General features: G+C 45.4%; 1 protein-coding gene across 3 annotated transcripts in view; it reads left to right on the plus strand.

Moving 5' to 3' along the window:
- Positions 1–26560, plus strand: part of LOC126987108 (plexin-B-like) — a 224008-nt gene that overhangs the window by 73823 nt on the left and 123625 nt on the right. For 2 of the 3 annotated variants that reach the window (XM_050843929.1, XM_050843982.1), the window contains exons 2-3: positions 6688–8176; positions 25256–25384. In XM_050843929.1, the coding sequence (XP_050699886.1) occupies positions 6746–8176; positions 25256–25384 (1560 nt within the window). In that variant the 5' untranslated portion in view covers positions 6688–6745. Of the gene's footprint in view, positions 1–6655; positions 8177–25255; positions 25385–26560 lie in introns of those variants that run through there. The other variant, XM_050843844.1, reaches the window with a different exon arrangement.

Here is a 26560-nt window from a genome sequence, read left to right on the forward strand (position 1 = left end):
TCTTTTTTTTGTCAGATTTTTGTTTGTTTTTGTTTTTGTTTTGGGTTCGTCTATTGCGTTTGTATGTGTGTGTGTGTTGCAGAGAGAGAGAGGAGAAGAAGGGGGAATGGAGGACCCTTCTCTCCCTCTCTATTGTTCCATCACACCGGGAGGCTCTCTTCTCTCTCTCTCTCTCTCTCTCTCTCTCTCTCTCTCTCTCTCTCTCTCTCTCTCTCTCTCTCTCTCTCTCTCTCTCTCTCTCTCTCTCTCTCTCTCCCACCCACAGACAGGGAAGCACACACCCCAACGCCATCACCCCTTCCCCCCTCTTCTATTGCTCCCCTCTCTCTCCTCCTCCTCCTCCTCCTCCTCCTCCTCTTCCTCTTCCCTTCTTTCCATAGCTTCTCTCCCTCCTCTTCCTCTCAATAAATCTTCCTCCTTCTCCCCTTTCATTTTTCTCTCCTCCTCCTCCTCCTCCTCCTCCTCCTCCTCCTCCTCCTCCTCCTCTTCTTCTTCTTCTTTCTTTCTGTCTATACTTTTTGGTTGTTCTCTCCATCTTTCTCAATTCGCACGCTATCTATTTCCGTTGCTGTCCATATTTCTTACTGTACCTCTTTTTTTTTATCTCCTTTTACGACACACACACACACACACACACACACACACACACACACACACACACACACACACACACACACACACACACACACACACACACACACACACACACACACACACACACACACACACACACACACACACACATCTTACCCTCGTCTCCACATACCTGCAAAAAAACGAGAAAACAAATCATTATTATTTTCATTATTATCATACTACTACTACTACTATTACTACTACTACTACTACTACTACTACTACTACTACTGCTGCTGCTGCTACTACTACTACTACTACTACTACTACTACTACTACTTCATCACCGCCACCACCACCACCATTCCCACCATCATCATCATCATCATCATCATTACATGCGAGGCTTAACAAATTAGAGAATAGTGAACAGAAGGTGAAGAGGGTGGAGAGGAGGGTTGTGAGAGGCAAGGGAGGAGAGAGGGAGGAGGGAGAGATTGAGAAACAGTGGGACGGAGAGGAAGGGAGGGAAGCAAGGAAGAAAGGGAGGGGAATTTGAATGCCCAGTTACAGGTTTGGAGGAGAATAGAGAGAGAGAGAGACCTGAACCAACCCTGAAATAATGGACGAGAGAGAAAGAGAGAGAGAGAGAATAAATGAAAGTAAAGAGAAGAGAAAAGAAAAGACTGCGATCAAAGACATGCACAGATGGATGTAGGAAGAGTGGAATGGAGAAAAGGAGAAGGAGGAGGAGGAGGAGGAGGAGGAGGAGGAGGAGGAGGGAGATGAGCGACAGATCAGTCCATCGCTTCGACTGGACTCCTCCCTTTCTTCCTTCCCTCCCCCTTCCCTCCCTTCTCTCCCTCCTCCTTCCCTCCCTTCTCTCCCTCCTTTCCTCTTTGTCTCTTCATCTGGACAGCAAAAGGATCACAACCAGGAATGACTACACGGCGTATGCATTCTCTCTCTCTCTCTCTCTCTCTCTCTCTCTCTCTCTCTCTCTCTCTCTCTCTCTCTCTCTCTCTCTCTCTCTCTCTCTCTCTCTCTCTCTCTCTCTCTCTCTCTCTCTCTCTCTCTCTCTCTCTCTCCTCTCTCTCTCTCTCTCCTCTCTCTTCTCTCTCTCTCTCTCTCTTTCGTCTCTCTCTCTCTCTCTCATATCAACTCTTTCTCCCATTCATCGTTTTTCCCATTCTCTTCCTCCCTCCTTTCCCCATCACGTTCCTTTTTTTTATGTTTTCTGCGTCTTTCTCCTTCAACCCTCCTCCTCCTCTTCCTCCTCCTCCATTCCCAGACTTTTTGTAGTTTCTGATTCTCTCTCTCTCTCTCTCTCTCTCTCTCTCTCTCTCTCTCTCTCTCTCTCTCTCTCTCTCTCTCTCTCTCTCTCTCTCTCTCTCTCTCTCTCTCCCTTTCCACCCCCGCGGCTATTTCTCCCCCTTTCTTCCTCCCCCTTCTTCTCCCCTCCCTTTTCATCTAACAAGACATCCCCTCATCGTTTTCCTCTCCCCTCTTCTCTTCTCCCCTTTTTACCATGTTATCCCCTCTCCCCTTTTCCCTCCTTATCCTCCTCTCTCATCACCCATTAAATCCCCTGACAAGGCTGCATTTTCCCTCCCCTCCCCCCCCCCCCCCATCACCCCTTATCTACACCCCCGTCATTCGATCTTCATCCCCTTCTTTTTTTCCCCCTCTCTCTCTTTTTCTTTCTCTCTCTCAATCATGTACTCTTATCGTTTCTATCTCTCTTCTTTCCCCTTATCAAACATCTCTTTTAGTCTTTCCCTACTTATCCTTCTTTAATTTCTATTTACTTCTCTTTGTATCTTCTCTACGTTTTTTTTCCACCTCCTTATCGCTTTTCCTTCATTTCCCTTTTTCTGCCTTCGTCATTTCCACCTCCTGATCGTTTTTCCTCCATTCCCTTTTTATCATCCATTTCCCTTTCTCTGCCTTCCTCATTTCCACCTCCTTATCCTTTTCCTCCCTCCTCTTTTCCCTTTCTCCATCTTTTTTTTCTACCTCCTGTAACATCCCCTTTTCTATTCCATTTCCTTTACTTTCTTCATTTTCACCTCTCTCACATCCTCTTTCTTTCTCCCTTTCCTTCCCTTTTACATACTTTCTTTACCTTCCCCATTTCCAGCATCCCTTTCCTCCCTTTCCTTTCTATTTTTTTTCCATCTCCCCTTTTCTACCTACGTCATACCCACCTCCTTAAACATCCCTTTTCCTCCCTTCCCTTTTCTTCTCATCCACTTCTCTACCTATCTATTTTCCACCTCGACCTTTCCTCCCATTCCCCTTTCCCAAAACAACGCTCCCTTGCTCCCTCCGCTTCCCCTCATCGCCATTAAGCAGGTTTAGCAGACACCACCCTTCCTCCCTACCCCCATTCCTTCCCCTTCACAGTCAGAGCCGCCAGGGGGAAGGGGGAGGAGGGGGCTGACATTTTGGGGGCTACAAGGGGGAAAGGGGGACCATTTGGGGGCTACAAGGGGACAGCACCGCGACAGAAGCGCCTCGAGGGACTAATAATCAATCGCCACATCTCACTCAAGTTTGTAGTGTGGCGGAGAGCACGTGTAGAGATGAGGGGGGGTGGGGGGGGGAAGGGGGTCGTGGTGGTGGTGGGGGGGGGGAGGAGGTCGTTGTGTTGGTGGTGATGGGAAGAGAGGAAAGGGATGTCATTGAGGTGGAAATGTGGAAGGGAGAGAAAAGGGAATGGAGGAAAGAGAAAGGGAAGGGAGGAAGGAAAGTGATGTTCAGCAGGTAAGAATAAAGAAGGTAGAGAAAGGGAAATGAATAAAAAAGGAAGGTAAGGGAGGAAAAGGGATGCCAAGGAGGTGGAAAAGTGGAAGGGAGAGAAAGGAAAATGGTGGAAAAAAGAAAGGGAAGAAGAAAAGAAATGCTAAAGGAAATGGAAATATGGAAAGCAGAAAAAGAGAAATGGAGGAAAAAAGGAAGGAAGTGAAAGAAGAAAAGGGATATTACTGGAGGTGGAAATGTGGAGGAGAAGGAGAGTTTGAGGAGATGGAAACCAGATAGGTAAAGAAAGAGAAATGGATAAAAAATGAAAGAAGAGAAGGAAAGGGAGGAAAAGGGAAGATACAAGAGGTGGAAATGAGGAAGGTAGAAAAGGCTGGTGGTGATGGTGGTGGTGGGTCCTAGGAAGCTGAGTTCGGTAGACAGACACGAAGCAGAGTGACAAGTTAAAGGTGTTCCCAGGTTAGCGTGACGGAGATGAACGCCGAGGCCACGCGCATCAACACCATAAGCCTCAATTTTAGGCCTTACCATAAAATAACGAATCAACAAAACAACAAAACGATGAACGAAAATGACAAATGACGACGATGAGGAAAAAAAAATAGAAGTCGACGAAATGAAGGAAAAAAAAGAGAGAAAAGTACAGCAGGAAAAGAAGCAACGAGGTCAAAGGAGAGGAAGCAAGAAAGAAAAGGAAGGAAAAGACTCAATCCCTTTTATCCTCCATCTCTTTAAGAAAACATCTCATTCTTAAGACATTTCCTCCTCCTCTTTCCGGGACATTCGCTTGATCCTCCTCCTCTTCCTCCTTCTCCTCCTCCTCTTCCTCCTTCACGACCATCACCCTCCACCCTTACCACCACCACTTCCATCTCCTCCTCCTCCTCCCTTCATCTCCTCTTGCTCCTCTTCCTCTTCCTCTTTCCTTCTACTTGTTCTTCATCTCCTTTTCCCCATCTTCCTCTTTTTTTTTCCTTGTGCTTTTTTTCTCATTCCTCTCCTTCTTCTTCTCTTCTTTCCTCTTTCTTCTACCTTCTTCTCCTGTCTTCCTCTTCCTCCTCTTTCTTATTACTTTTTCTTCACCTTCTCCTTTTCCCCGTCTTCCTCTTTTTTTTATTTTCTTGTGCTTTTTTTCTCATTCCTCTCCTCCTTCTCCTCTTTTTCTTCTTTCCTCTTTCTTCTACCTTCTTCTCCCTTCTTCCTCTTCCTCCTCTTTTGTATTACTTGTTCTTCACCGTCTCCTTTTCTCCATCTTCCTCTTTTTTTTCTACTTTTTTTCTCATCCCTCCTCCTCCTCCTCCTCCTCCTCCTCCTCCTCCTCTTTCTCCTCCTCCTCCTCGCGTCCCCAGGGCCTCCTTCAGCGTCTCCCGCGTCACCAACTCGAATAAGAACATTTTAATGCACACTTTTCACCCGCACGACAGAGGAAGAGGAAGAGGAGGAAGAAGAGGAGTGAGGTTGGGGAGAGGAATATGCTTTGCCTTTCCTGCATTCTCTTTTCCTCCTCCTCCTCTTCTTTTTTCTTACACTCATTCCTTTCTTCTTTTTACTATTTCACCTAACAATTTTTTTCTCTTCTCTTATTCTCCTTTATTCTCTTTTCCTCTTCCTTTTCCATATTTTCATTCTTCACTTCTCTCCCTCTTTCACCAAACGATATTCTCTCTTCTCTTATTCTCTTTTCTTCCTCTTCACTTCTTTCTCTCTCTCTCTCACCTAACGATTTTCCTGTCCCTTGAGCCCCTACCTTTCTCTCTCCCTCCGTATCTTTCCTCCAGCCTTCCCTTCCGTAATCCCTCCCTCCCTCCCTCCCTCTCTCCCTTTCCCCTCTCCGTGACGTCGCCTCAGCACCGCATAATGAGTGTGTCGATTCCGAATTTAATGTTTGTTTTCCGGTGATCAGGTTCAGAACGGCTTGGAACGTACGAGGAAGTGAAGTTAAGTGAAAGAAGAGAAACCGCCTCCTCCTCCTCCTCTTCCTCCTCTTCTTCCTCTTCCTCTTTTACCTTTCCTTCCTCCTTCTCTTCCGCTTCCCCTGTTTTCCCTTTCCTTCCTCATCCTCCTTCCTTCCCCTCTTTTGACTTCTTTTTCTTCTTCTGCTCCTCATCCTTCTCTTCTTCTTTTAACCTTCTTCTTTCTTCCCCCCTTCCTCCTCCTCCATCTTCTACTTCTATTTCTTCATCTTCTCCTTATCCTTCGTTTGCCTTTTCCTCCTCTTCCTCCTTCCTCCTCCTCCTCCTTCTATTTCTTTTTCATCTTCTCCTCCTCCTCCTTCTCCTCTTTTACTCTCCTTCCTCTTCATCCTTCCTTCTCCTCCTACTTATTGTTCTTCTTCTCCTCTTCCTTCTTTTTTTTTTTTTTTGTCTCCAACTCTTGATGCTGTAGTTGTATTCGTCTTAGTCGTCGTCTTCCTTCTCCTCCTCCTCCTCCTCCTCAACCTCCTCCGCCTCAGTTTTTTTCTTCCTCTTCGTGCTTCTTATTCTCTTTGTCTCCTTATTGCATCTCTTTTATGCCTTTATCTCTTTCTTCTTTGATCTATTTGTGTAAGTTTTGTTTATTTTTTCCTCCGTCTTTCAGCTGCTTGTGCTTTTGTTTCATCTTTATTTTTGTTCTTATTTCAAAGCAACTCAACTCCTCCGACGTCCCTTCTTTCATTTTATTCCTTGTTTCCTCTTCTTCCTTTTCCGCTCCTCATCCTCTTTGTCTCGTCCGTCGTCTATTCTTCATATCCAGTTTCACCCTCGTCCTCCTCCTCCTCCTCGTCCTCCTCCTCCTCCTCCTCCTGGTCGGTTCTCAGGATCAAGAATACTTCCAATTCTTTCCGTTAGTTAAACTTGGGAACTCTGTCGCCCCGCCTCGCACATCAGCGTGTTAGTTTTAATGGTCCTCTTCAGCTGAGAGGACGAGAGGGGGGCAGGGGAGGGAGGGAGCTGAGACAAGAGCCGAGGGAGATGGGTGGAAAGGAATGGTGGAAGGGAGGGGCCAGGCAGGAGGAAGAGGTTCGGCTCAAGGGAGAAAGACGGAGATGACAAGGAAGACGTGAAAGAAGCCTGCGAGTGGTGTTTGCTGTGTGTTTGGGAATGCGGGGGGGAAGGGTGAGGAGCAGCTCGTGTGGGGGTGGTGTGGGGAGTTGTGGGAGGCATAGATAACAGTGTAATAAATGCCGGTGTGGGTGTGGGTGCGAGGGCTTGTCATGGGTCATATCTGTGGGTGTGGTCGCGGGGCGTGGGTGTTGGGCAAGCTCTGTATAGGTGTGGGTGCGAGACATTGTTATTGGTCACTGTTGTGGGTGTGGGTGCGGATTCTTGTCATGGGCTCGGCGCTAACCAGTTCTTTCTTCCTCCCCAGGATGGGCCGGCGAGACGGTGAGCGTGTCTCCCTGCGGTGAGTGTCGCCTCGAGCCGCCATGGCACCAGCGGCTCACCCTGTGGCTGTCCGGGCCGTCCGCCTCTACCTGCTACTAAGCGGACTGCACCTCGTCCTCGGGGGCTCCCTGCTGCCGGAGGCGGGCGGAGGCGTCCGTCCGCAGCAGGAGAACTCTGACGCCTTGACATGGGACCAGAACGCCGGCTCGGTGGCCTTCAACGTGTCGAGGGCGGTGGTGGCCCAGTTCACGCCGCCCAACAGCACCCACCGCCTCACCCACCTGGCGCTCGACCCTGAAACCGATGACCTCTACCTGGGCGCCGTCAACCGCCTCTACCAGCTGGACGGCGGCACCTTCCTGCCCGTGCATCAAGTGGTGACGGGGCCGCGCCTCGACTCACCCGCGTGTCACGCCGCCAGCTGCGACGACCACATCCACCGCCTGCAGACCGACAACTACAACAAGCTGCTGGTCGTGGCACCATCGGTCGGCGCCGTAATCGCCTGCGGCTCCGTGTCACAGGGCGCGTGTGACACATACCGTCTTGGTAACCTCTCGGTGCACGAAAACTACATCCCACGCTCTGTCGCTGCCAACCACCCAAACGCCTCCACCTTTGCCTTCGTGGGCCCTGAAAAATACAGTCCATGGGGCGGCTCCTCCGCCCTCTACGTGGGCACCACCTTCACCACAGTGGGTGACTACCGCCATGACGTGCCCGCCATCTCCACCAGGAACCTCTATGACCTTGACTACGCAGAGTACTCGTTCTCGAAACAGTCACTCGTGCGCATCGATGTCAAAGTACGCGACCACTTCCTGATTCAGTACGTGTACGGCTTCACCACCAACGATTTCGTGTACTTTGTGACGGTACAAAAGAAGTCTCACTTGCCGGGGCAGGAGGAACTGGGCTACATTAGCCGCATCTCTCGCTCCTGTATCACTGACGCCAACTATGACTCGTACACGGAGATCACGCTGGAGTGTTTGGGCGGTGACGGCGTCAACTACAACCTGGTGCAGGACGCCAAGCTGGTGGTCGCCGGCAGCGACCTCGCCGCCAGCATGGGCGTGCCTGAAGGCGGCTATGTGCTCGTGGCGGCCTTCGCGCCCTCGCAGGGCCACACGGCCCGCCCCGAGGCCGCCTCCGCCGTGTGCGTGTACTCCGTCCACGACGTCGAGGCCAAGTTCAACGAGAACATCCACATGTGCTTCAACGGCTCGATGCAGTACCGCGGGATGGAGTACATCTCGGGGCCCATCCTCAACGGAAAGTGTCCACAGCAGGGCACCATGGGCAACATTCTCTCCTTCTGCGAGGTTGGCCTCAAGATCTCAGGCCCAGCGCCCATGGTGGGACGCGCGGCGCTGCGGCTGCCTCGCACGCTGGTGACGGGCGTGCACGCCACGGCCACAGCCGCCCACACCGTCGCCTTCCTCGGCACCAGCGTCGGCACCCTCAAGAAGGTGAGTCCAAACCCAAACATCTCTCTACTCCCAATTATGACCCCGACTTGCAGGCCACCTTCCACCCAGGGACCACCACCTCACAGCCATGCCGCCGAGGCCCCATCCACCCACGGATCACAGACCACTTGGGAGGCAGCCTGAGGGAGGGAGGACCTAAATCTTCCCCAGATCTGCTCCCTCAAGCTTCCATCACTCTCACCCTCCCCACAACAACCAGACGCAGCCCGGGGCAGCAGCTGAAGGCCTGGACACATTCATTAGTTCTCGTCCCCGTCAGCGCCTTCCGAGGGTGTTTTCTGCCTCTCGGTTTTGGTCATGAATCAGCGGCAGCCTGATCACTATCGGGGCACAATTAGCGGCCGGCGACGCCCCAAAAGTGGCGGTCCGGCCCGGGCAGGGATTACCATGCGGCCCACCCTGAATACTAATGGCGGGGAGAGAGAGAGAGAGAGAGAATGACAGACAGACAGGCGGACACACAAACAGATGGCCGAAAGTAATGCAACAGACGTACGTAAAGGATAAAAGCTGCCTGCCTGTGTGTGTGTGTGTGTGTGTGTGTGTGTGTGTGTGTGTGTGTGTGTGTGTGTGTGTTATAGCGCACGAAACTTTTCACAGTACAAAAAGAAAGGGAGAGGAAAAAATGTGGACACACACACACACACACACACACACACACACACTAAGTAGATACACATACGCACTCGAGAGAATTTACATACGAACAGAAAAACCAAGATGAACGTAAATAACAAGTCACACACACACACACACACACACACACACACACACACACACACACACACACACACACGACTCTGCTTTAAATTCAATCCTCCTACAAAATTCAGCAGAAAAAAGTGAAGGAAGTACGCAGCTGTTTACACAAAAAATGAAGAAAAAAAAAGATAACTACTGTGTTAATATCTTGACCATGCATACATGAATATTCTCTCTCTCTCTCTCTCTCTCTCTCTCTCTCTCTCTCTCTCTCTCTCTCTCTCTCTCTCTCTCTCTCTCTCTCACACACACACACACACACACACACACACACACACACACACATTCAATGAGAGAGAGAGAGAGAGAAATAGCTCAGCCTTAAGCAGGGTTTTCATAAATATCTGAAAGAGAAAACAACTTTTAAGAACATATGTTTTTGCGAGAGAAGTTTATATTTTAAAGGTGACGTACACGGGCGAGCTTGGGCTGTTTTTATTAAATTTCTAAGCAAACAAAAAAGGGCAGTTAATAAAAGTCTCGTATTCATGGACGTGTAAAGCAATAATAATAATGATAATAATAATGATAATAATAATAATAATAATAATAATAATAATAATAATAATAATAATAATAATAATAATAATAATAAACTGTGTGTGTGTGTGTGTGTGTGTGTGTGTCGCTTCCCACCCCGGCAGCACTTTCTTAGCTTATGAACTCACGCGATAGCCCAGGATGTGTGTGTGTGTGTGTGTGTGTGTGTGTGTGTGTGTGTGTGTGTGTGTGTGTGTTCTCTCCATCCCCGCGGTGTCTGTTGTGTGGATCTCGTCATTCCGTGTGTGTGTGTGTGTGTGTGTGTGTGTGTGTGTGTGTTGGATGGGTGGGTGGGTGGGCTTGCTATTCCTTTTTTTCCTTCTCCTTGAGTCATCGAGCAAGAAAAAGTTGGTATGTCGGCGTTATTCTTTAATCAAGTCTGTTTTCTTTCCTAATTCCCTTCACGCTCCTTCACGCTCCTCAGCCTAACCATGATCCTCTTGTGGTTCTTCCCGGAGGATCATAACAACCACCTCTCTTATTAACTTGCCTACTTCAATATCCCTCCTTATTCTTCTACTTCTCCTCCTTCTCCACTTCACTATCCCTCCTTATTCTTCTACTTCTCCTCCTTCTCCACTTCAATATCCCTCCTTATTCTTCTACTTCTCCTCCTTCTCCACTTCAATATCCCTCCTTATTCTTCTACTTCTCCTCCTTCTCCACTTCAATATCCCTCCTTATTCTTCTACTTCTCCTCCTCCTCCTCCTTCTTCAGTTCTCCTCCACCTCCTTCTACTTTGATTCTCTTCGTCCTTCTCCTACTTCAATCCCCTTCCCCATTCTCTTCCTTCTCCTTCTACTTCATTCCTCCTCCTCCTTCTCCTATCTCCTTCCTCCTCCTTCCATTTGAATCCCCCTCCTTCTTTTTACTTCATTCCTCCTCCTAATTCTTCTATTTATATCATTCCTCCTTCTTCTCCTCCTTAATCCTCACCCTCTTACTTCTTCCTCTCCTCCTCCTTCTCCTCTTTCTCCTATTTGAATACTTATCCTTCCTCTGCTTCCTATTTAATTCCTCGTCCTCCTTCTCTTACTTATATCCTTCTTCCTCCTTCCCTGAATTCAATCCTCTTCTCCCTTCTCCTGCTTCAATTCTCCTTCCGCTTCTTCTCCTCCTCCTCCTACTCATTTATCTTTCGCTGTGTTATTTTTCTTGACCTTAACACACGCAAGCGGCAAACGTCAGCAAAATTAATGCAACCATAAAAAAAATCCCTTCTTTCATTTAGCTCTTCCTTCTCTACCTCCCTCCCTATTCTTCTCTCCCCCTTCCTGTTTGTACCTCCATCTTCTTCCTTTCGTCTTCGCTTTTTTGTAATTCGGTATTCGTCCTTTCTACTTCTACCACTCCTACTACTACTTCTACTACTACTACTACTACTACTACTACTACGTACAAGTTAACTGTGCATTTTTTTTTCCTAATTCTTCTCTAACTAAACTCTATAACTTTCTTCATCACCATCAACTTTTTTCCCCTTCAACCGCCCTCACCACCACCACCACCACCACCACCACCACCACCCCTACCACCCACACCACCTCCACACCCCCCACACCACCTTCACATCTATTGCTTTCCATTATAATTCTCTCAAGCGGTCTGAGGCGGCAGCTTCGGAAAATCCATACCGAGGCGTTTTTTAGTGTTTTTCTATCTTTTTTTCATATTTCTAAATGATTTTCGTTCGGGTGGGTTCGTGCGTATATACCATTTCACCTTTTTTTGTTTTGTTTTGGTCATTCTGCATTTTTTTTTATCATATTCCTCTATCGTATATATATTTTCCGATGCGTGTTACCTTTTTTTGTTTTGTTTTGAAGTACACAATGAACATTTTACAAAAGTCACTCTCTCTCTCTCTCTCTCTCTCTCTCTCTCTCTCTCTCTCTCTCTCTCTCTCTCTCTCTCTCTCTCTCTCTCTCTCTCTCTCTCTCTATTGAATTTACTTTTTTTTATGTGCGTTCCAATTGTTTTCTCACACTGACAGTTCTACGTCCACACTAATTATTTTATCTCTCCTTTATCCTCGTACGCTGGTTCTCTCTCCCTCTCTTTCTCTCCCTCTCTCTCTCCCTCTCTCTTTTCTCCCTCTCTCTCCCTTCTCTCTTCCTTTCCCCTCTCTCCTCTCCTCCAGTGGTACTCGCATCAGGGATCTCAAATAGCAATTAGTGAGAGAGAGAGAGAGAGAGAGAGAGAGAGAGAGAGAGAGAGGGGGGGGGGGGGGATAGACAGACTAAGATAAACAAAGAAACAAAGACACAGACGGACTGACTCCACACACACACACACACACACACACACACACACACACACACACACACACACACACACGTCCAGAGTTACGCAACAGACACGAACAGGAAACATGCGAGAAGACCCAAACCCACCCAGACAGACAGACAGACAGACGGATCCACAGATAGACAGAGCGATAGACAGGTATCTCATTTGCATCAACATTCTGTATTTCTGCGTCCCAAAGCTAAAATTACCTTCCCATCCAAATGTCACACTAATATGACCTCTACCGCTGCCATTGCGAGGGGGGGGGAAGGGGGAGGAGGGAGAGGGGAGAGGAGGGGAGTGGAGTGCGTATCTCCCCCCCTCTCGCTCCCTCCCCTCCCCATCGTTCCCCTATACACCTGGTGATACTGACAGGCAGGGATTGACAGCTCCTCTCCATATTTGACAGTGCTGGTGGTGGTGGTGGTGGTGGTTGGGGGGGGGCGGGGTGAAAGGGTGATGAGGATGTAGGTTCTGGTGGTGGTGGCTACGGTGGTCGTGGTGGTGTTTATGGTGGTGATGAGCATAACAGTGGTGGTAGTTGGAGGACAGGAGTAATTATGGTGGTTCAAATTATGGTAGCGAGTGATGGTAGGGATGGTAATGGTTGCTGTGGTGGTGGTGGTGGTGTTGATGGTTGTGGTAGTGATCATGTTGCTGTAGGTAGTGGTTGTGGTGAAGAAGAGGGAGAAAAACTTGTTGGATAAAGGCGTAATGGTGAGAGAGAGAGAGAGAGAGCGGTGGTGGTGGTGGTGGCGGTGGTTGGTGATGCAAAAAGAAATGCAATGATGAAATAGTTGTCAACTTTTAAATTCCGCCTTATGGAAGGGAAAACTTTTTAACAAGATTTTTCCTTTCGCTCACGTTTGCTATTTTTTTTTTATATATATTTCCTATTCTGTACATCTCCTATTGTTTGCATTTCCTATTTTTTCCTATTTTTCCTGTTTTATTCCATTTTCTAGTTTTCCCATGATTCCAATTTTTTTACAGTTCCTATTTTGCTATTTTTCCGATTGTTTTACATTTCCTATTTTCCCATTTTTTTCATATTTTTTTACATTTCCTGTTTTCCTAGTTTTTCTATTTACATTTTCTATTTTTTTTACATTTTTTATATTTTTTTTACATTTTCTTTATTTATACATTTTCTATTTTCCCATTTTTCCTATTTCTAACATTTATTTTTCTTACATATCCTTTTTTCCTATTTTTTTCATTTCCTATTATTTGCATTTCCCATATTCCTATTTTCCTGTCTTTTTACTTTTTTTTTACATTTTTAACGTTTCCTTTTTTTTTTACTTTTTTTTTCGAATTTTCACTTTAAAAAAATGAATAAACGATCCCTTTCTTTATGTATTCATTTATCTGTTTGTTCATTTGTCAGTTTAATCTTTCTCTGTTCTATCTACAATTCTATTTTTGTTTCAAGGGAATTTTTCGGAAAGGTTATTTAGCTTGTTTGTTAATTCTTTTTATTTCATTTATTATTGCAGCTTGAGGGCATTTTTCTTATATATTTTATTGCTCATGTTTTATTTTATTAGTGCATGTGAAGACTTGTTGCGGGGCCAGGGATATCTCTCTCTCTCTCTCTCTCTCTCTCTCTCTCTCTCTCTCTCTCTCTCTCTCTCTCTCTCTCTCTCTCTCTCTCTCTCTCTCTCTCTCTCTCTCTAACGCAAATTATGGTAGCGAGTGATGGTAGGGATGGTAATGGTTGTTGTCGTTGTTAATAATGGTGGTGGTGTTGATGGTTGTGGTAGTGGTCATGGTGGTGGTGGTGGTGGTGGTGAATGGGGAGAAAAAATGGTGAAGGAAGTCGTGGTGGTGACGGTCTCTCTCTCTCTCTCTCTCTCTCTCTCTCTCTCTCTCTCTCTCTCTCTCTCTCTCTCTCTCTCTCTCTCTCTCTCTCTCACACACACACACACACACACACACTAATTATACAGTACGAAATTTTAGCGTCCAGGGTTCGACTCCTTTGAGGACACTTGCTGAGATATAAAAAAAAAGTGTTAAGTGGTGCAAAAGAAAAAGTTATTAAGCTTTCAATTAATTCTTTTTTTGTCTGAGTCTCTCGGTGTAAAAAGAAGGCAAGAATTAATTTTGATCCAGGACGTGGTGGAGAAATCGAGAGATATTTCCAACTAATTGCTTTTTTTCTGTTTGGGTTTCTCGTATTTCCTCTTTCTTCCATTATTTTAAGAACTGTATACGTGTTTATTTATTTATTTACTCATTTTATTCATCTCTTTTCTTGTTTTGTTTTGTCGTTCAATTGGGAATGTCGAAATGCAGGCGTCGAATTTCTATTTTCTTATTAAATACAAAATTGCAGACATAAAATCTAAGAAAAAGCATCAACAAGAGAAAAGAAACTAGTGATAAAAGTTGGCATTAATTTTACAATGCTTTTGATCCCTTGTTCCAACACATCCAATACACATTTTTCTATTGCATATATTTTACTTCGCATGCCTTTTCTCTCTCTCTCTCTCTCTCTCTCTCTCTCTCTCTCTCTCTCTCTCTCTCTCTCTCTCTCTCTCTCTCTCTCTCTCTCTCTCTCTCTCTCTCTCTCTCTCTCTCTCGTTCCTTGCCCTTCCTTCCCATCTCTTTATTTCTTTAGTCTCTTCTCCTTCCTTTCCTTCTTTTCCCTTCCCTTGCCTTTCCTTTCCTTTCGTTTCCTTTCCTTTCCTTTCTTTTGGTTTCCTTGTATCTTCAGTCTGTTAGTTATTCTCTCTCTCTCTCTCTCTCTCTCTCTCTCTCTCTCTCTCTCTCTCTCTCTCTCTCTCTCTCTCTCTCTCTCTCTCTCTCTCTCTCTCTCTCTCTCTCTCTCTCTCTCTCTCTCTCTAAGCCCCACTGACCTACCCTAGCAATTCCATTCCTTCTCTTCTTCTCTCCCTCCCCCCTTCATCCTCTCCTCTCCCTTCCCTTCGTTTATCCTCTTATCGCTTTCCCTTCCCTCCCTTCCTCCCCTCCTCTCCGACCATCAGTCAATTTGTAACTCGTTCCTCATCCCTCTCCCCATCTCACCCATGCACTCACCCACTCACTCTCACTCGTTGACTCTGGTTTTCCCCTCCTTACATTTCCTTTATTTTATTTCCTTCTTTCATCTCTTCGTTTCAAACCCTCACTGATTCACTTCAACATAGATCTACAAGTACCACTACGAGTTATTTCTAATACATGTAAACTCTCTCTCTCTCTCTCTCTCTCTCTCTCTCTCTCTCTCTCTCTCTCTCTCGCTCACTTACTCACTCATGCATTCATTTACTAACTCACTTGGCCCATTATCTCGCTTCCTCTCTCCATCTTTCACTAACTCGCTTACTCAACTCACACGCCTATATTTACTTCCCTCTCTCTCTCCCTCCTGCTCTCTCTCTCTCTCTCTCTCTCTCTCTCTCTCTCTCTCTCTCTCTCTCTCTCTCTCTCTCTCTCTCTCTCTCTCTCTCTCTCTCTCTCTCTCACATACTCACTCATTTCTTCATTCTTGCACTCATTTACTTCACTCTTTCCCTCTCTCTCTTTCTCACTCTCACACACTCCATAAGTAATTCCCTCCTTCCAAGTTTTATCCCTTCCCTACCCAGTCATCTACTCTATCGCTTTTCTCCCTCCTTTTCTCACTCACTCACTCACACACACCCACTCATTAATGTATTCCCTCCTTCCATTCTTTCCTTAGTCATTCATCTACCTTCTCCCGTTCTCGGTCCTTCCCTTACTTATTCACTCCTTCCCTCATTCACTTATTCACTTCTCTGATACACCCACTTACAAATTTATTTCCACCTTCCATCCCTTCCCAACTTTCTCTCACCTACTTTATTTCTCCTTCCTTCCCTTACTTACCTCTCGTTGCCCTTATTTATTCACATCTTCGCTCACTCCTTCACTCACTCCCTCACTCCCTCACTTACTCACTCACTCTCCCTTAGCCAGAGTGTTTGATCGCTGAATGGCCGAGGCGCACCTACGATTCACTGAAATTACGGAATATGCAAATGTTTGAGCCAAGACACGGGAGAGAGAGAGAGAGAGAGAGAGAATAACTGATAAACTGAAGATATAAGGAAACGAAAAGAAAGGAAAGGAAAGAAAGGAAAGGAGGAGAAGAAAAGAGGAAGAAAGAAGGAAGGAAGAGAGAGAGAGAGAGAGAGAGAGAGAGAGAACCAAAGGGCACACTAACCTCTGGGTCCGTTTCGCGTGGCCAGCCTCTAAATATATATGTACAGGTAAACCTAATTCCAGGCAGGTAATACACGGGTTCCCAGGTTAATTAATTCTCTATACTCGCATGTTACCCGCCCCGGATATTCACGTACATACTTGATAAGGTGGCTTGCGTACGCTGCTGCCGCTACAACGTTACAAGGCCGCCTATTTACGAAAGTGATGTCGAGGTTACGTTATTGAACCTCGTCTTTCGTAATATCGGTAATTATGAAACAAACTTAGTGATAACCTTTTTTTGTGTGTGTTTCTTACCGTGCTTATTATTTCATTACGCTGATGTGTATGTGATGCTGAGGTTGGTTGCTGCTTCGGATTCGTTTTCATTCGCCACGCTGGTAATTATGAAACAAACGTATTGGTAACTTTTTTTTCCCTTATCGTGCTAATAATACAACATTACACTTATTTATTTATTAGTTGTCCGGAAGTCGATTACAATTCCTGACCCTCTTTGTTTCTTGTCTCTCGTAGCGCAGGAGCCAATTTATTAACTTATTGAACAAACTTATGATATTCAATTATTTTCTTGCTTAAAATAAATAAACGATAGAAGGTATGAAAATCGCACTCCATTTATGAAAGATTATAATTACAGGGAAAATGTAAGTAAATAATCAAAAATATTAGGTATGAATTTTACCGCCCGTTCACCTGCCCCATATATGCCCGTTCACCTGCCCCATATATGCCCGTTCACCTGCCCCATATATGCCCGTTCACCTGCCCCATATATGCCCGTTCACCTGCCCCATATATGCCCGTTCACCTGCCCCATATGCCCGTTCACCTGCCCCATATATGCCCGTTCACCTGCCCCATATATGCCCGTTCACCTGCCCATATATGCCCGTTCACCTGCCCCATATATGCCCGTTCAACTGCCCCATATATGCGTTCACCTGCCCATATATTCCAGTTCACCTGACCCATATATTCCCGTTCACCTGCCCCATATATGCCCGTTCACCTGCCCCATATATGCCCGTTCACCTTACCCATATATGCCCGTTCACCTGCCCCATATATGCCCGTTCACCTGCCCCATATATGCCCGTTCACCTGCCCCATATATGCCCGTTCACCTGCCCCATATATGCCCGTTCACCTGCCCCATATATGCCCGTTCACCTGCCCCATATATGCCCGTTCACCTGCCCCATATATGCTCGTTCACCTGCCCCATATATGCCCGTTCACCTGCCCCATATATGCCCGTTCACCTGCCCCATATATGCTCGTTCGCCTGCCCCATATATGCCCGTTCACCTGCCCCATATATGCCCGTTCACCTGCCCCATATATGACCGTTCACCTGCCCAATATATGATCTTTCACCTGCCCCATATATGCCCGTTCACCTGCCCCATATATGCCCGTTCACCTGCCCCATATATGCCCGTTCACCTGCCCCATATATGAATAGCGTGCCCCTCTTACAGCGTCACACAGCCTTCCAAGTAATCCTGAGATTCGGTATATTTTTCTGAAGCCATATTTTTGTAACACTGGTGACGAAAAAAAGTGTAATGGTAACATCTGTACACTTCCTAGATTTGACCGCACTCGAGGTTACGCTTTTTTATAATATAGAAAATACATGACACGGCGTAATGAGAGAGGATTTTGGTCTTATACATTTTTTTTTTTTTCATGATGCAGGTGATGATAAAATGTGTTACTCCTCATTTTGCACTTCCGGGGTAAAATTCTACATGACTTGGGGTATTTATTTTCGATGTAGATCCAGCAGGCTTTTTTTAATCTTCTTTTGTTTCCCCGTGAGCTGCTTCCTTTACTCTGAAAAAATAAAAAATTACCTTCGCGAGTCATTCACAAGATAGATACCTGGGACGGAAGGGAAGGGAAGGGAAGGGACGGGAAGGGATGGGAAAGGATGGGAAGGGAAGGGACGGGAAGGGAAGGGAAGGGATGGGAAGGGATGGGAAGGGAAGGGATGGGACGGGAAGAGAGGGATGGGATGGGAAGGGAGGGATGGGATGGGAAGGGAAGGAAGGGATGGGAAGGGAAGGAAGGGATGGGAAGAGAGGGATGGGAAGGGATGAGTTAAGAAGGGATGGGAAGGGAAGGAAGGGATTGGACTGTTTCCAACCATCTTGATAATAATTAATAATAGATAAAAAAACGAGTAAATAAATAAATAAATAATAATAAACATTGATAATAACGATATAGAGGTATTAACAACCTTATATTTCTGAGGTTTGAGCCTACACGAGTTTCCGATTTTTTTCTCTCCTTTTCGATTTATGAAGAAACGTTAAATGTGTGACCAAGATACATTAGAAAGTCGATGTTATTAATTAAAAGTATTGTAGTAGTTCATATTGCAGCCGCCTAGTCGTTTATTCTCACTCTTTAGGGGATGCTGGTGATGCGTGTAAACAAACAACAACAAAAACATACTGCAAAATTGAAATATGTCAGTGTTTGTTCGAGAAGAGTAATACGTCTCTCTCTCTCTCTCTCTCTCTCTCTCTCTCTCTCTCTCTCTCTCTCTCTCTCTCTCTCTCTCTCTCTCTCTCTCTCTCTCTCTCTCTCTCTCTCTCTCTCTCTCTCTCTCTCTCTGCTGTATTTTCATTTCTTTTCTAATGCATCGCTCTTATCTTCGTAATTTATCCAACCTCGTCTCTCTCTCTCTCTCTCTCTCTCTCTCTCTCTCTCTCTCTCTCTCTCTCTCTCTCTCTCTCTCTCTCTCTCTCTCTCTCTCTCTCTCTCTCTCTCTCTCTCTCTCTCTCTCTCTCTCTCTCTCTCTCCACTATCTTGTTAAGCAGTGAATGGCGAGGGTGTCACATTTGTCACTCTCCACATTCCGCCTCCACACCTCCTCCTCCTCTTCCCCAACCTCCTCTTCTTCCTCCTGCTGACTCTCTTCCTCTGCCTCCACGCCCCACCCGCCCTATCCAGGCTCCGAGGCACTGAGCAGCTCGTCGTAAGTCAGGTCGAGAGGGAGCAGACTTTTCACGCGAAGGCAATATTGAGTCTTGTTCCTGTAGGTGCTTCCGTGAGTCCCAATGTGCCCCTTCCTCTGGCGTAATGTTCGTTCCACTTGGCCAACGAGACGAGGGCTGTTAAGGGTATGGCATGCAAGCTGTTGGATTGTTTGAGAGAGAGAGAGAGAAGAAGAAGAAGAAAAAGTAGAGTAGAAATTAAAATAAAATAAAAGGAGAGGAAAGGAAGGGAAAGGAAAAAAGGGAAGGAAAGGAGATGGAAAAGAGAAGAGAAGAGAAGAGGGGAGAGAGAGAGAGAGAGAGAGAGAGCATTAGGGATTAATGTCTCTCCCGATCAATGACTTCGTTTGAGCGATTAGTAATGGAGCTGTGTTAAAGAGTGCTCTCTCTCTCTCTCTCTCTCTCTCTCTCTCTCTCTCTCTCTCTCTCTCTCTCTCTCTCTCTCTCTCTCTCTCTCTCTCTCTCTCTCTCTCTCTCTCTCAGAAGTTACCAATACACGATACCTATCCCAAGAGCTTCCATAATATACTTCGTCCTTCTTCTCCTCTTCCTCTTTCTCCTTCTCCTTCTCCTTCTCCTCCTCCTCCTCCTCCTCCTCCTCCTCCTCCTCCTCCTCCAACTCCTAATCCTCCTTCCGTACGCGAAGCTCATTCACTCTACGTTTCCTCCTCTCCTATTGTCGCCATTCTCCTCCTCCTCGTCCTCCTCCTCCTCCTGCTGCTGTTAATCCTCCTCCTCCTGCTCTTCTTCTTCCTCCTCCTCCTCCTCTTCCAGCCCGGCCTTGAATCAGCTGGTCCTCAACGTAAACAAACACAGTCAGCAATGCAAACAACCGAGAAGACAGGTGTGCCGGAGCTTACCTGTGTGAAGATGATGATAATGATGATGATGTCTATTATTACCATTATCATTATTACTATTACTATCATCATCATCCTCATCATCATCATCACCAAAACTTTCGTAGCAGTAATGGTTTTGAGTTTTATGACGTAGGGGAATGAAAATGATGGAAAACATGGAACGGAAAAAAATAAGGAAATAAGGAAGTAAGAAAAGAAAGGGAATGAAAGGAAGAAAAAGGAAGGAAAAGTACTAAAGAAGGAGAATCGTGAAGAGGTAAAGAGGATGAAAAAAGAAAAAAGGACTAAAAGGAGATAATTGGGAAGAGAAATAGAGAAAGAAAAAGAAAAACTATAATAAAAGGAAAGAGTAGAGAAGAGTTTCGTGGTGGCGAGGGAATTCAAACCTTCCCCTTCCTCGTCCTCGTTGAAGGTAGAACAGGAATAGGAAGTAAGGAAAGGAAGGGAATGAAAGGAAGAAAAAAGAAAGGAAAAGTACTAAAGGAGGAGAATCTTGAAGAGGTAAAGAGGATGAAAAAAGAAAAAAATACCAAAAGAAAATAATTGGGAAGAGATAAAAAGCCAGAAAGAAACAAAAACCATAACAAAAGAGGAGAATAGAGTTGAGTTTCGTGGCGAGGGAATCCAAACCTCCCCTTTCCTCGTCCCATTCCCATCCCCCTCCACTATACCTCTCCTCTTCCGCTATTCCCCTCCCCAACATTCTCCTACATGGACAAACTGTGTGGAGGGGAGAGAGGTGAAGGGAGTAGGAGGCAAAATGAAAGGGAGTGGAGGGAAAGAGAAAGGGAAGGGGAAGGGGGAAGGGAGGGGACAGACATTGTAGTAATACTGGGCACCATTTACCCTCAGTAGTCTGGTGGGGGGAGGGGGGAGGAGGGAAGACACGCACTCAGATAGGTTGGTGGAGGGGAGGATGGGTTGGGGAAAGGAAGGGAGGATGGGTAGGGGAAAGGGAGAGAGGATGGGGAGCGTGTTATTATGTGTGTGGGGGGGGGGTTGGGGAGTCGTACTGGGGGAATATCTACCTCAGTGTGTTAGTGGTGGTGGTGGTGGTGATTGTGGTGGTGGTGATAGTGGTGGTGATGGTGGTGGTTGTGGTGGTGGTACTAGGCAAACATTTATTTTTTTAAAACTTTTGGAACGGTTTGGTTGAAGGAAAGAAATGTGTGTGTGTGTGTGTGTGTGTGTGTGTGTGTGTGTGTGTGTGTGTGTGTGTGTGTGTGTGTGTGTGTGTGTGTGTTTTGGGGGTGTTGATGACAGCCATAGAGTGTGGGGTGGGTGGTGTTTGTGTACCCTCGTCTGTGTGTGTGTGTGTGTGTGTGTGTGTGTGTGTGTGTGTGTGTGTGTGTGTGTGTGTGTGTGTGTGTGTGTGTGTAATTTGTGGGTGTTGGGAATGGGTGTAGTGGCTGGCGGGAGTGAGGGTGAGTTGTGGGCGTGAGGTGTGGGTGTTTGTCACGCGAGGGGCGAGTTTGGGGGGAGAGCGAGAGGGAGAGAGGAGGAGAGGGGGAGAGTGGAGGAGGAGAAGGAGGAGGAGGAGGGAAAGGGTACGGAGCTAAAGGGCGTTGGAGAAGAGAGACAGAGACAAGCAGAGAGAGAGTGGAAGGCAAAGGGGGGTTGATGTGGCTGAGGGGTGAGTAGAAGGGGGAGATAAGGGGGTGAGAGGTAATGAGAGGAGAGGAGGTGAGAGGAAGGGGAGGGAAAGCGAGGTGTTGCAAGCGAATGTAGCGACAGGTGTTTGAGATAAGCGAAACAAGGAAATTATATAGGAATTACAACAGTACACACACACACACACACACACACACACACACACACACACACACACACACACACACACACACGGACCCCTTGCCCCCCACTCCCTCCCACCCCCCACGAGTGTCAATAACAGAACCACTACCTTGCTTGCTTGCTTGCTAACACACACACACACACACACACACACACACACACACACACACACACACACACACACATCGACTCCGTACTCTAACAAGTCCACTTCCTCCCCACGTTCTTCCACTACATTTACCTCATGTCCTTTGATCTCTCTCTCTCTCTCTCTCTCTCTCTCTCTCTCTCTCTCTCTCTCTCTCTCTCTCTCTCTCTCTCTCTCTCTCTCTCTCTCTCTCTCTCTCTCTCTCTCTCTCTCTCTCTCTCTCTCTCTCTCTTTTCCCGGTAACTTTTTTCATGGCTTCTTTCGGTTCATCGCGAGTTCAAAACAAGAAAAAAACACGAACCACCTGATTGGCTACTTACTATGACGTCACGAGTAAACACGGTGACCTTTGAAGTCCATTGATTGGGTGGCCGAAAGGTGGCGTGGGTGTGACGTCACGGGATTGCTGTACTCTGATTGGTCGTCGAGAGAGGTGACGTCGTGAGTGTAAATACCGAAGATGTGCTAACGTTCAATAGTGTGTGTGTGCATTTGGTCTCCTTTGTGTCTGTGTTCCTTTCATCCTTAATGCAATGTTATTAGCTTCTCCATCCTCTCATATGTTATTCCTCTTTCACTAACTCCTTCATCCCTAATATTCCCCCTTTCCTTCTCTTCATCCCTCTTTCACTAACTCTTTCATCCCTAATATTCCCCTTTCCTTCTCTTCATCCCTTATTCACTAACTCTTTCATCCCTAATATTCCCCCTTCCTTCTCTTCATCCCTCGTTCACTAGCTCTTTCATCCCTAATATTCCCCCTTTCCTTCTCTTCATCTCTCTTTCACTAACTCTTTCATCCCTAATATTCCCCTTTCCTTTTCTTCATCCCTCTTTCACTAACTCTTTCATCCCTAATATTCCCCATTCCTTTTCTTCATCCCTCATTCACTAACTCTTTCATCCCTAATATTCCCCATTCCTTTTCTTCATCCCTCTTTCACTAGCTCTTTCATCCCTAATATTCCCCATTCCTTTTCTTCATCCCTCATTCACTAACTCTTTCATCCCTAATATTCCCCTTTCCTTCTCTTCATCTCTCTTTCACTAACTCTTTCATCCCTAATATTCCCCATTCCTTCTCTTCATCCCTCATTCACTAACTCTTTCATCCCTAATATTCCCCTTTCCTTCTCTTCATCCCTCATTCACTAACTCTTTCATCCCTAATATTCCCCTTTCCTTCTCTTCATCCCTCATTCACTAACTCTTTCATCCCTAATATTTCCCTTTCCTTCTCTTCATCCCTCATTCACTAACTCCTTCATCCCTTATATTCCCCCCTTCCTTCTCTTCATCCCTCGTTCACTAACTCTTTCATCCCTAATATTCCCCTTTCCTTCTCTTCATCCCTCATTCACTAATTCTTTCATCCCTAATATTCCCCTTTCCTTCTCTTCATCCCTCTTTCACTAACTCTTTCATCCCTAATATTCCCCTTTCCTTCTCTTCATCCCTCTTTCACTAACTCTTTCATCCCTAATATTCCCCTTTCCTTCTCTTCATCTCTCTTTCACTAACTCTTTCATCCCTAATATTCCCCCTTCCTTCTCTTCATCCCTCTTTCACTAACTCTTTCATCCCTAATATTCCCCTTTCCTTCTCTTCATCCCTCTTTCACTAACTCTTTCATCCCTAATATTCCCCCTTCCTTCTCTTCATCTCTCACTAACTCTTTCATCCCTAATATTCCCCTTTCCTTCTCTTCATCCCTCATTCACTAACTCTTTCATCCCTAATATTCCCCTTTCCTTCTCTTCATCCCTCTTTCACTAACTCTTTCATCTCTAATATTCCCCTTTCCTTCTCTTCATCTCTCATTCACTAACTCTTTCATCCCTTATGTTCCCTCTTCCTTTTCTTCGTCCCTCTCTTCCTCTCCTCTTAATGCAGCCTCAGCTTTTCCATCCCTCTCATTCCCCTTTTCCTTCCCTCCATCCCTCTTTCACTAACTATGTCCGTCTTGTTTCTTCCATTAAATTTGTGTCTCTAAGGACCAATGCGACGTAGATGAGCACAGAGGTCAGGCGCAGTTATGGCACATGCCCGGAACTTTACCTTAACCAACCGGCCTCTTGCAGACTCCTTACGTTCTTATGTTCTTATGTCATGTGTATTGTAAGTTTCAATAAGTCACCGGTATTTTTTTTCTTTCATTTCACGCCCTTGTTTTCGTGTTGTTCAGTGTATCCTTTCCTGTTCCCCTGTGGTTCTTTAATGCTTCTTCTTCTTCTCCTTTGCTTTTTTTTGTGGTACCCTGTTCGTTGCTACCTAATTCATATACACAACCTCTGTTCTTTCATCTCAAACCTCTCTCCCACTCCTATTTCACTCTATATCTCATTAATGCTTCTTCTTCTTCTTCTTCTTCTTCTTTGCTTCTTTTGTGATACCCGGTTCGTTGTTTCCTAATCCATTTACACAACCTCTGCTCTTTCATCTCAAACCTCTCTTTCATTCCTATATCTTCTTTTCTTATTTTCCTTCTTTGGTTGTTACTCGTACCTTCCCCTTCTACTTCTCTTTTTCCTCTATCTTCCTTACTACTTATTTCCATCACTAATTTTCCCTTTTCTATATACTTAATAAATTTATATATCCCCGAATTTCCATTATTTTCCCTTTTCATTGTCATTTGTAACTACCTTAACCATTCGTCTATTTCCACGTTTCACTTTTTTTTTTCATTTACTTGACTTTATTAATCCTCCTTACTTCCTTTTTTTTCTTCTTCGATCATAGTTCTATTTTCCGAAGCAGTTTTCTCTATTTTTTTTTCCTCTTCCAGATTGTATTTACTTCTTTCTCTCTCTCTATAACTCCTAACTTCTTTATGTTTCTTCATCGATCATTCTTTTTTTTTTCAGCTAATCCATTTTTCTCTCCAATTCTTTTCCCGTTCCAGATTCTATTCACCTCAATTTTTCAATCTCCCTTCCATCTTAATTCTCTTTACTTCCTCTTCTCTCATCTTCGATCATCCTTGTTTTTTTTCTCAATCAGTTTTCTCTCCAATTCTCCAATTCTCCAATTTGCTCATTCAAGATTCTATTTACTTCCATCTTTCCTTCTCTTCCTTCCATCTTTTCTTCTCTCCTCAGTTCTCCCTCCTTCCTTTTCTTTCTTTTTTATCACACTTGTATTTTCCTTAGCAGCCTTATCTCCTATTCTTTTTTTTTATTGCATCTTATATTTACCCTCCCCTTTCCTTCTCTTCTTCCAATCTTACCTTCTCTCCTTAACTCCTTATTTCTCCTTTCTTTCTTAACCAGTTTTATCTCCAATTCTTTTCCCTCTCCAGATTCTGTTAACCTCCATCTTTCCTTTTCTCCCTCCCCTGATCATCCCTCCTTCATCCCTCCTTCCCGGCCTCCACCATCCATCTCCTCTCAGCTTCTCCCTTAGCCTCCCTCTGACCTCCCCTGACCTCGCTTCGTCCTCCCGCAGGTGCTGGTGGCCTCCGCTGAAGAGGCCGCGGAGTACCAGGAGGTGGAGGTGGACCGCGGCTTCCCTCTCCTCCCTGACATGAGGTTCGACAAGCTGAAGCGGTTCCTCTACGTCATCTCAAGCAGCAAGGTGAGTCACGTCTGTTCACCTGGTTCTTACTGTTTACTTGAGTACCTGTCCGTTTTACCTGTCTTACTGAGGTACTACTTTCCAAAACTTAATCTTACGCCTGATTTTTTAGTCACATTAGTCTTTATTAACAACAATGTGACTGGCGTAGTTGGTTAGTTTTGTTGATTTTTTTTCATATCGCTTTTTACGACTGAGTTTGTGAAAATCGAACACTTCTAGCTTACTTCGTGCCAGAAAGGGAATAAAGCAGAACTAGCCACATAACTGTTGAAAAATAATAACACGACGGTTCAGAAATCTAGCGTTAAATTTTGTCTGTTCGGTTTTGTTTTCTGTGGAGCATCCAAGTTTAGCAAAAGTATTTATTTTCTGTTCGTCGTATTCTCTCCATCTTTCCGTTCATCTCGTCTCATCTGTGAAAAGGGACATTGATTCTAAGGGCGGCATTTCAATACACTTTCGCTTCTCACATTATTTATTTCTAAAGGTCAAAGAGGGTGTCAATTGGGTTCTAATGAGTGTTTCTACAGGTTCATGGTACAGAGGAAGGGTCACACTATCACCAGGGTCATAGAACTGCTCCTGGAAATGCCCACAACTCATACGAAAGCCCTGTCAAATTAGTGTTCTTGGGCGATGAAATGTCTTATGATACGACTCTAAGGGTATTCTGTGGTAATGCCTATCACTGTATATAATCTCATGACCTTTAGATATTAGCAACAACAAAGGTAAGTACCGTTTCTCCTACGTAGCCTTCATGCCTCTCTATATTATGTCTCGCTTACACAGAAATAATCGACAACAAATCTATGTATATCAGATTTTTTATTTTATTTTATTTTATTTTATTTATTTTTTTACAACAAAGGAGACAGCTCAAGGGCACACAAAAAAAGAAACAATAATAAAAAAAAAAGGCCGCAACTCGCTGCTCCTATAAAAAGAATCAAAAGAGGTGGCCGAAAGAGAGGTCAATTTCGGGAGGAGAGGTGTCCTGATACCCTCTTATCTTTCTTATGTTTTTATCTTTGTTCTTATGTACCAGTCTTACGCCTATAAATTACGTGTATCACTTATAGGGAAATAAAAACATTCTTTCCCTTGTTATTCCCTCACTTGGGCTCCCCCGTCGCTGTTTGTTTCCTCGAGGCAGTTGGGGTTTAGTGGGGA

Source organism: Eriocheir sinensis, chromosome 1, assembly GCF_024679095.1.
Source record: "Eriocheir sinensis breed Jianghai 21 chromosome 1, ASM2467909v1, whole genome shotgun sequence".
NCBI classification, from domain to species: Eukaryota; Metazoa; Arthropoda; class Malacostraca; order Decapoda; family Varunidae; genus Eriocheir; species Eriocheir sinensis.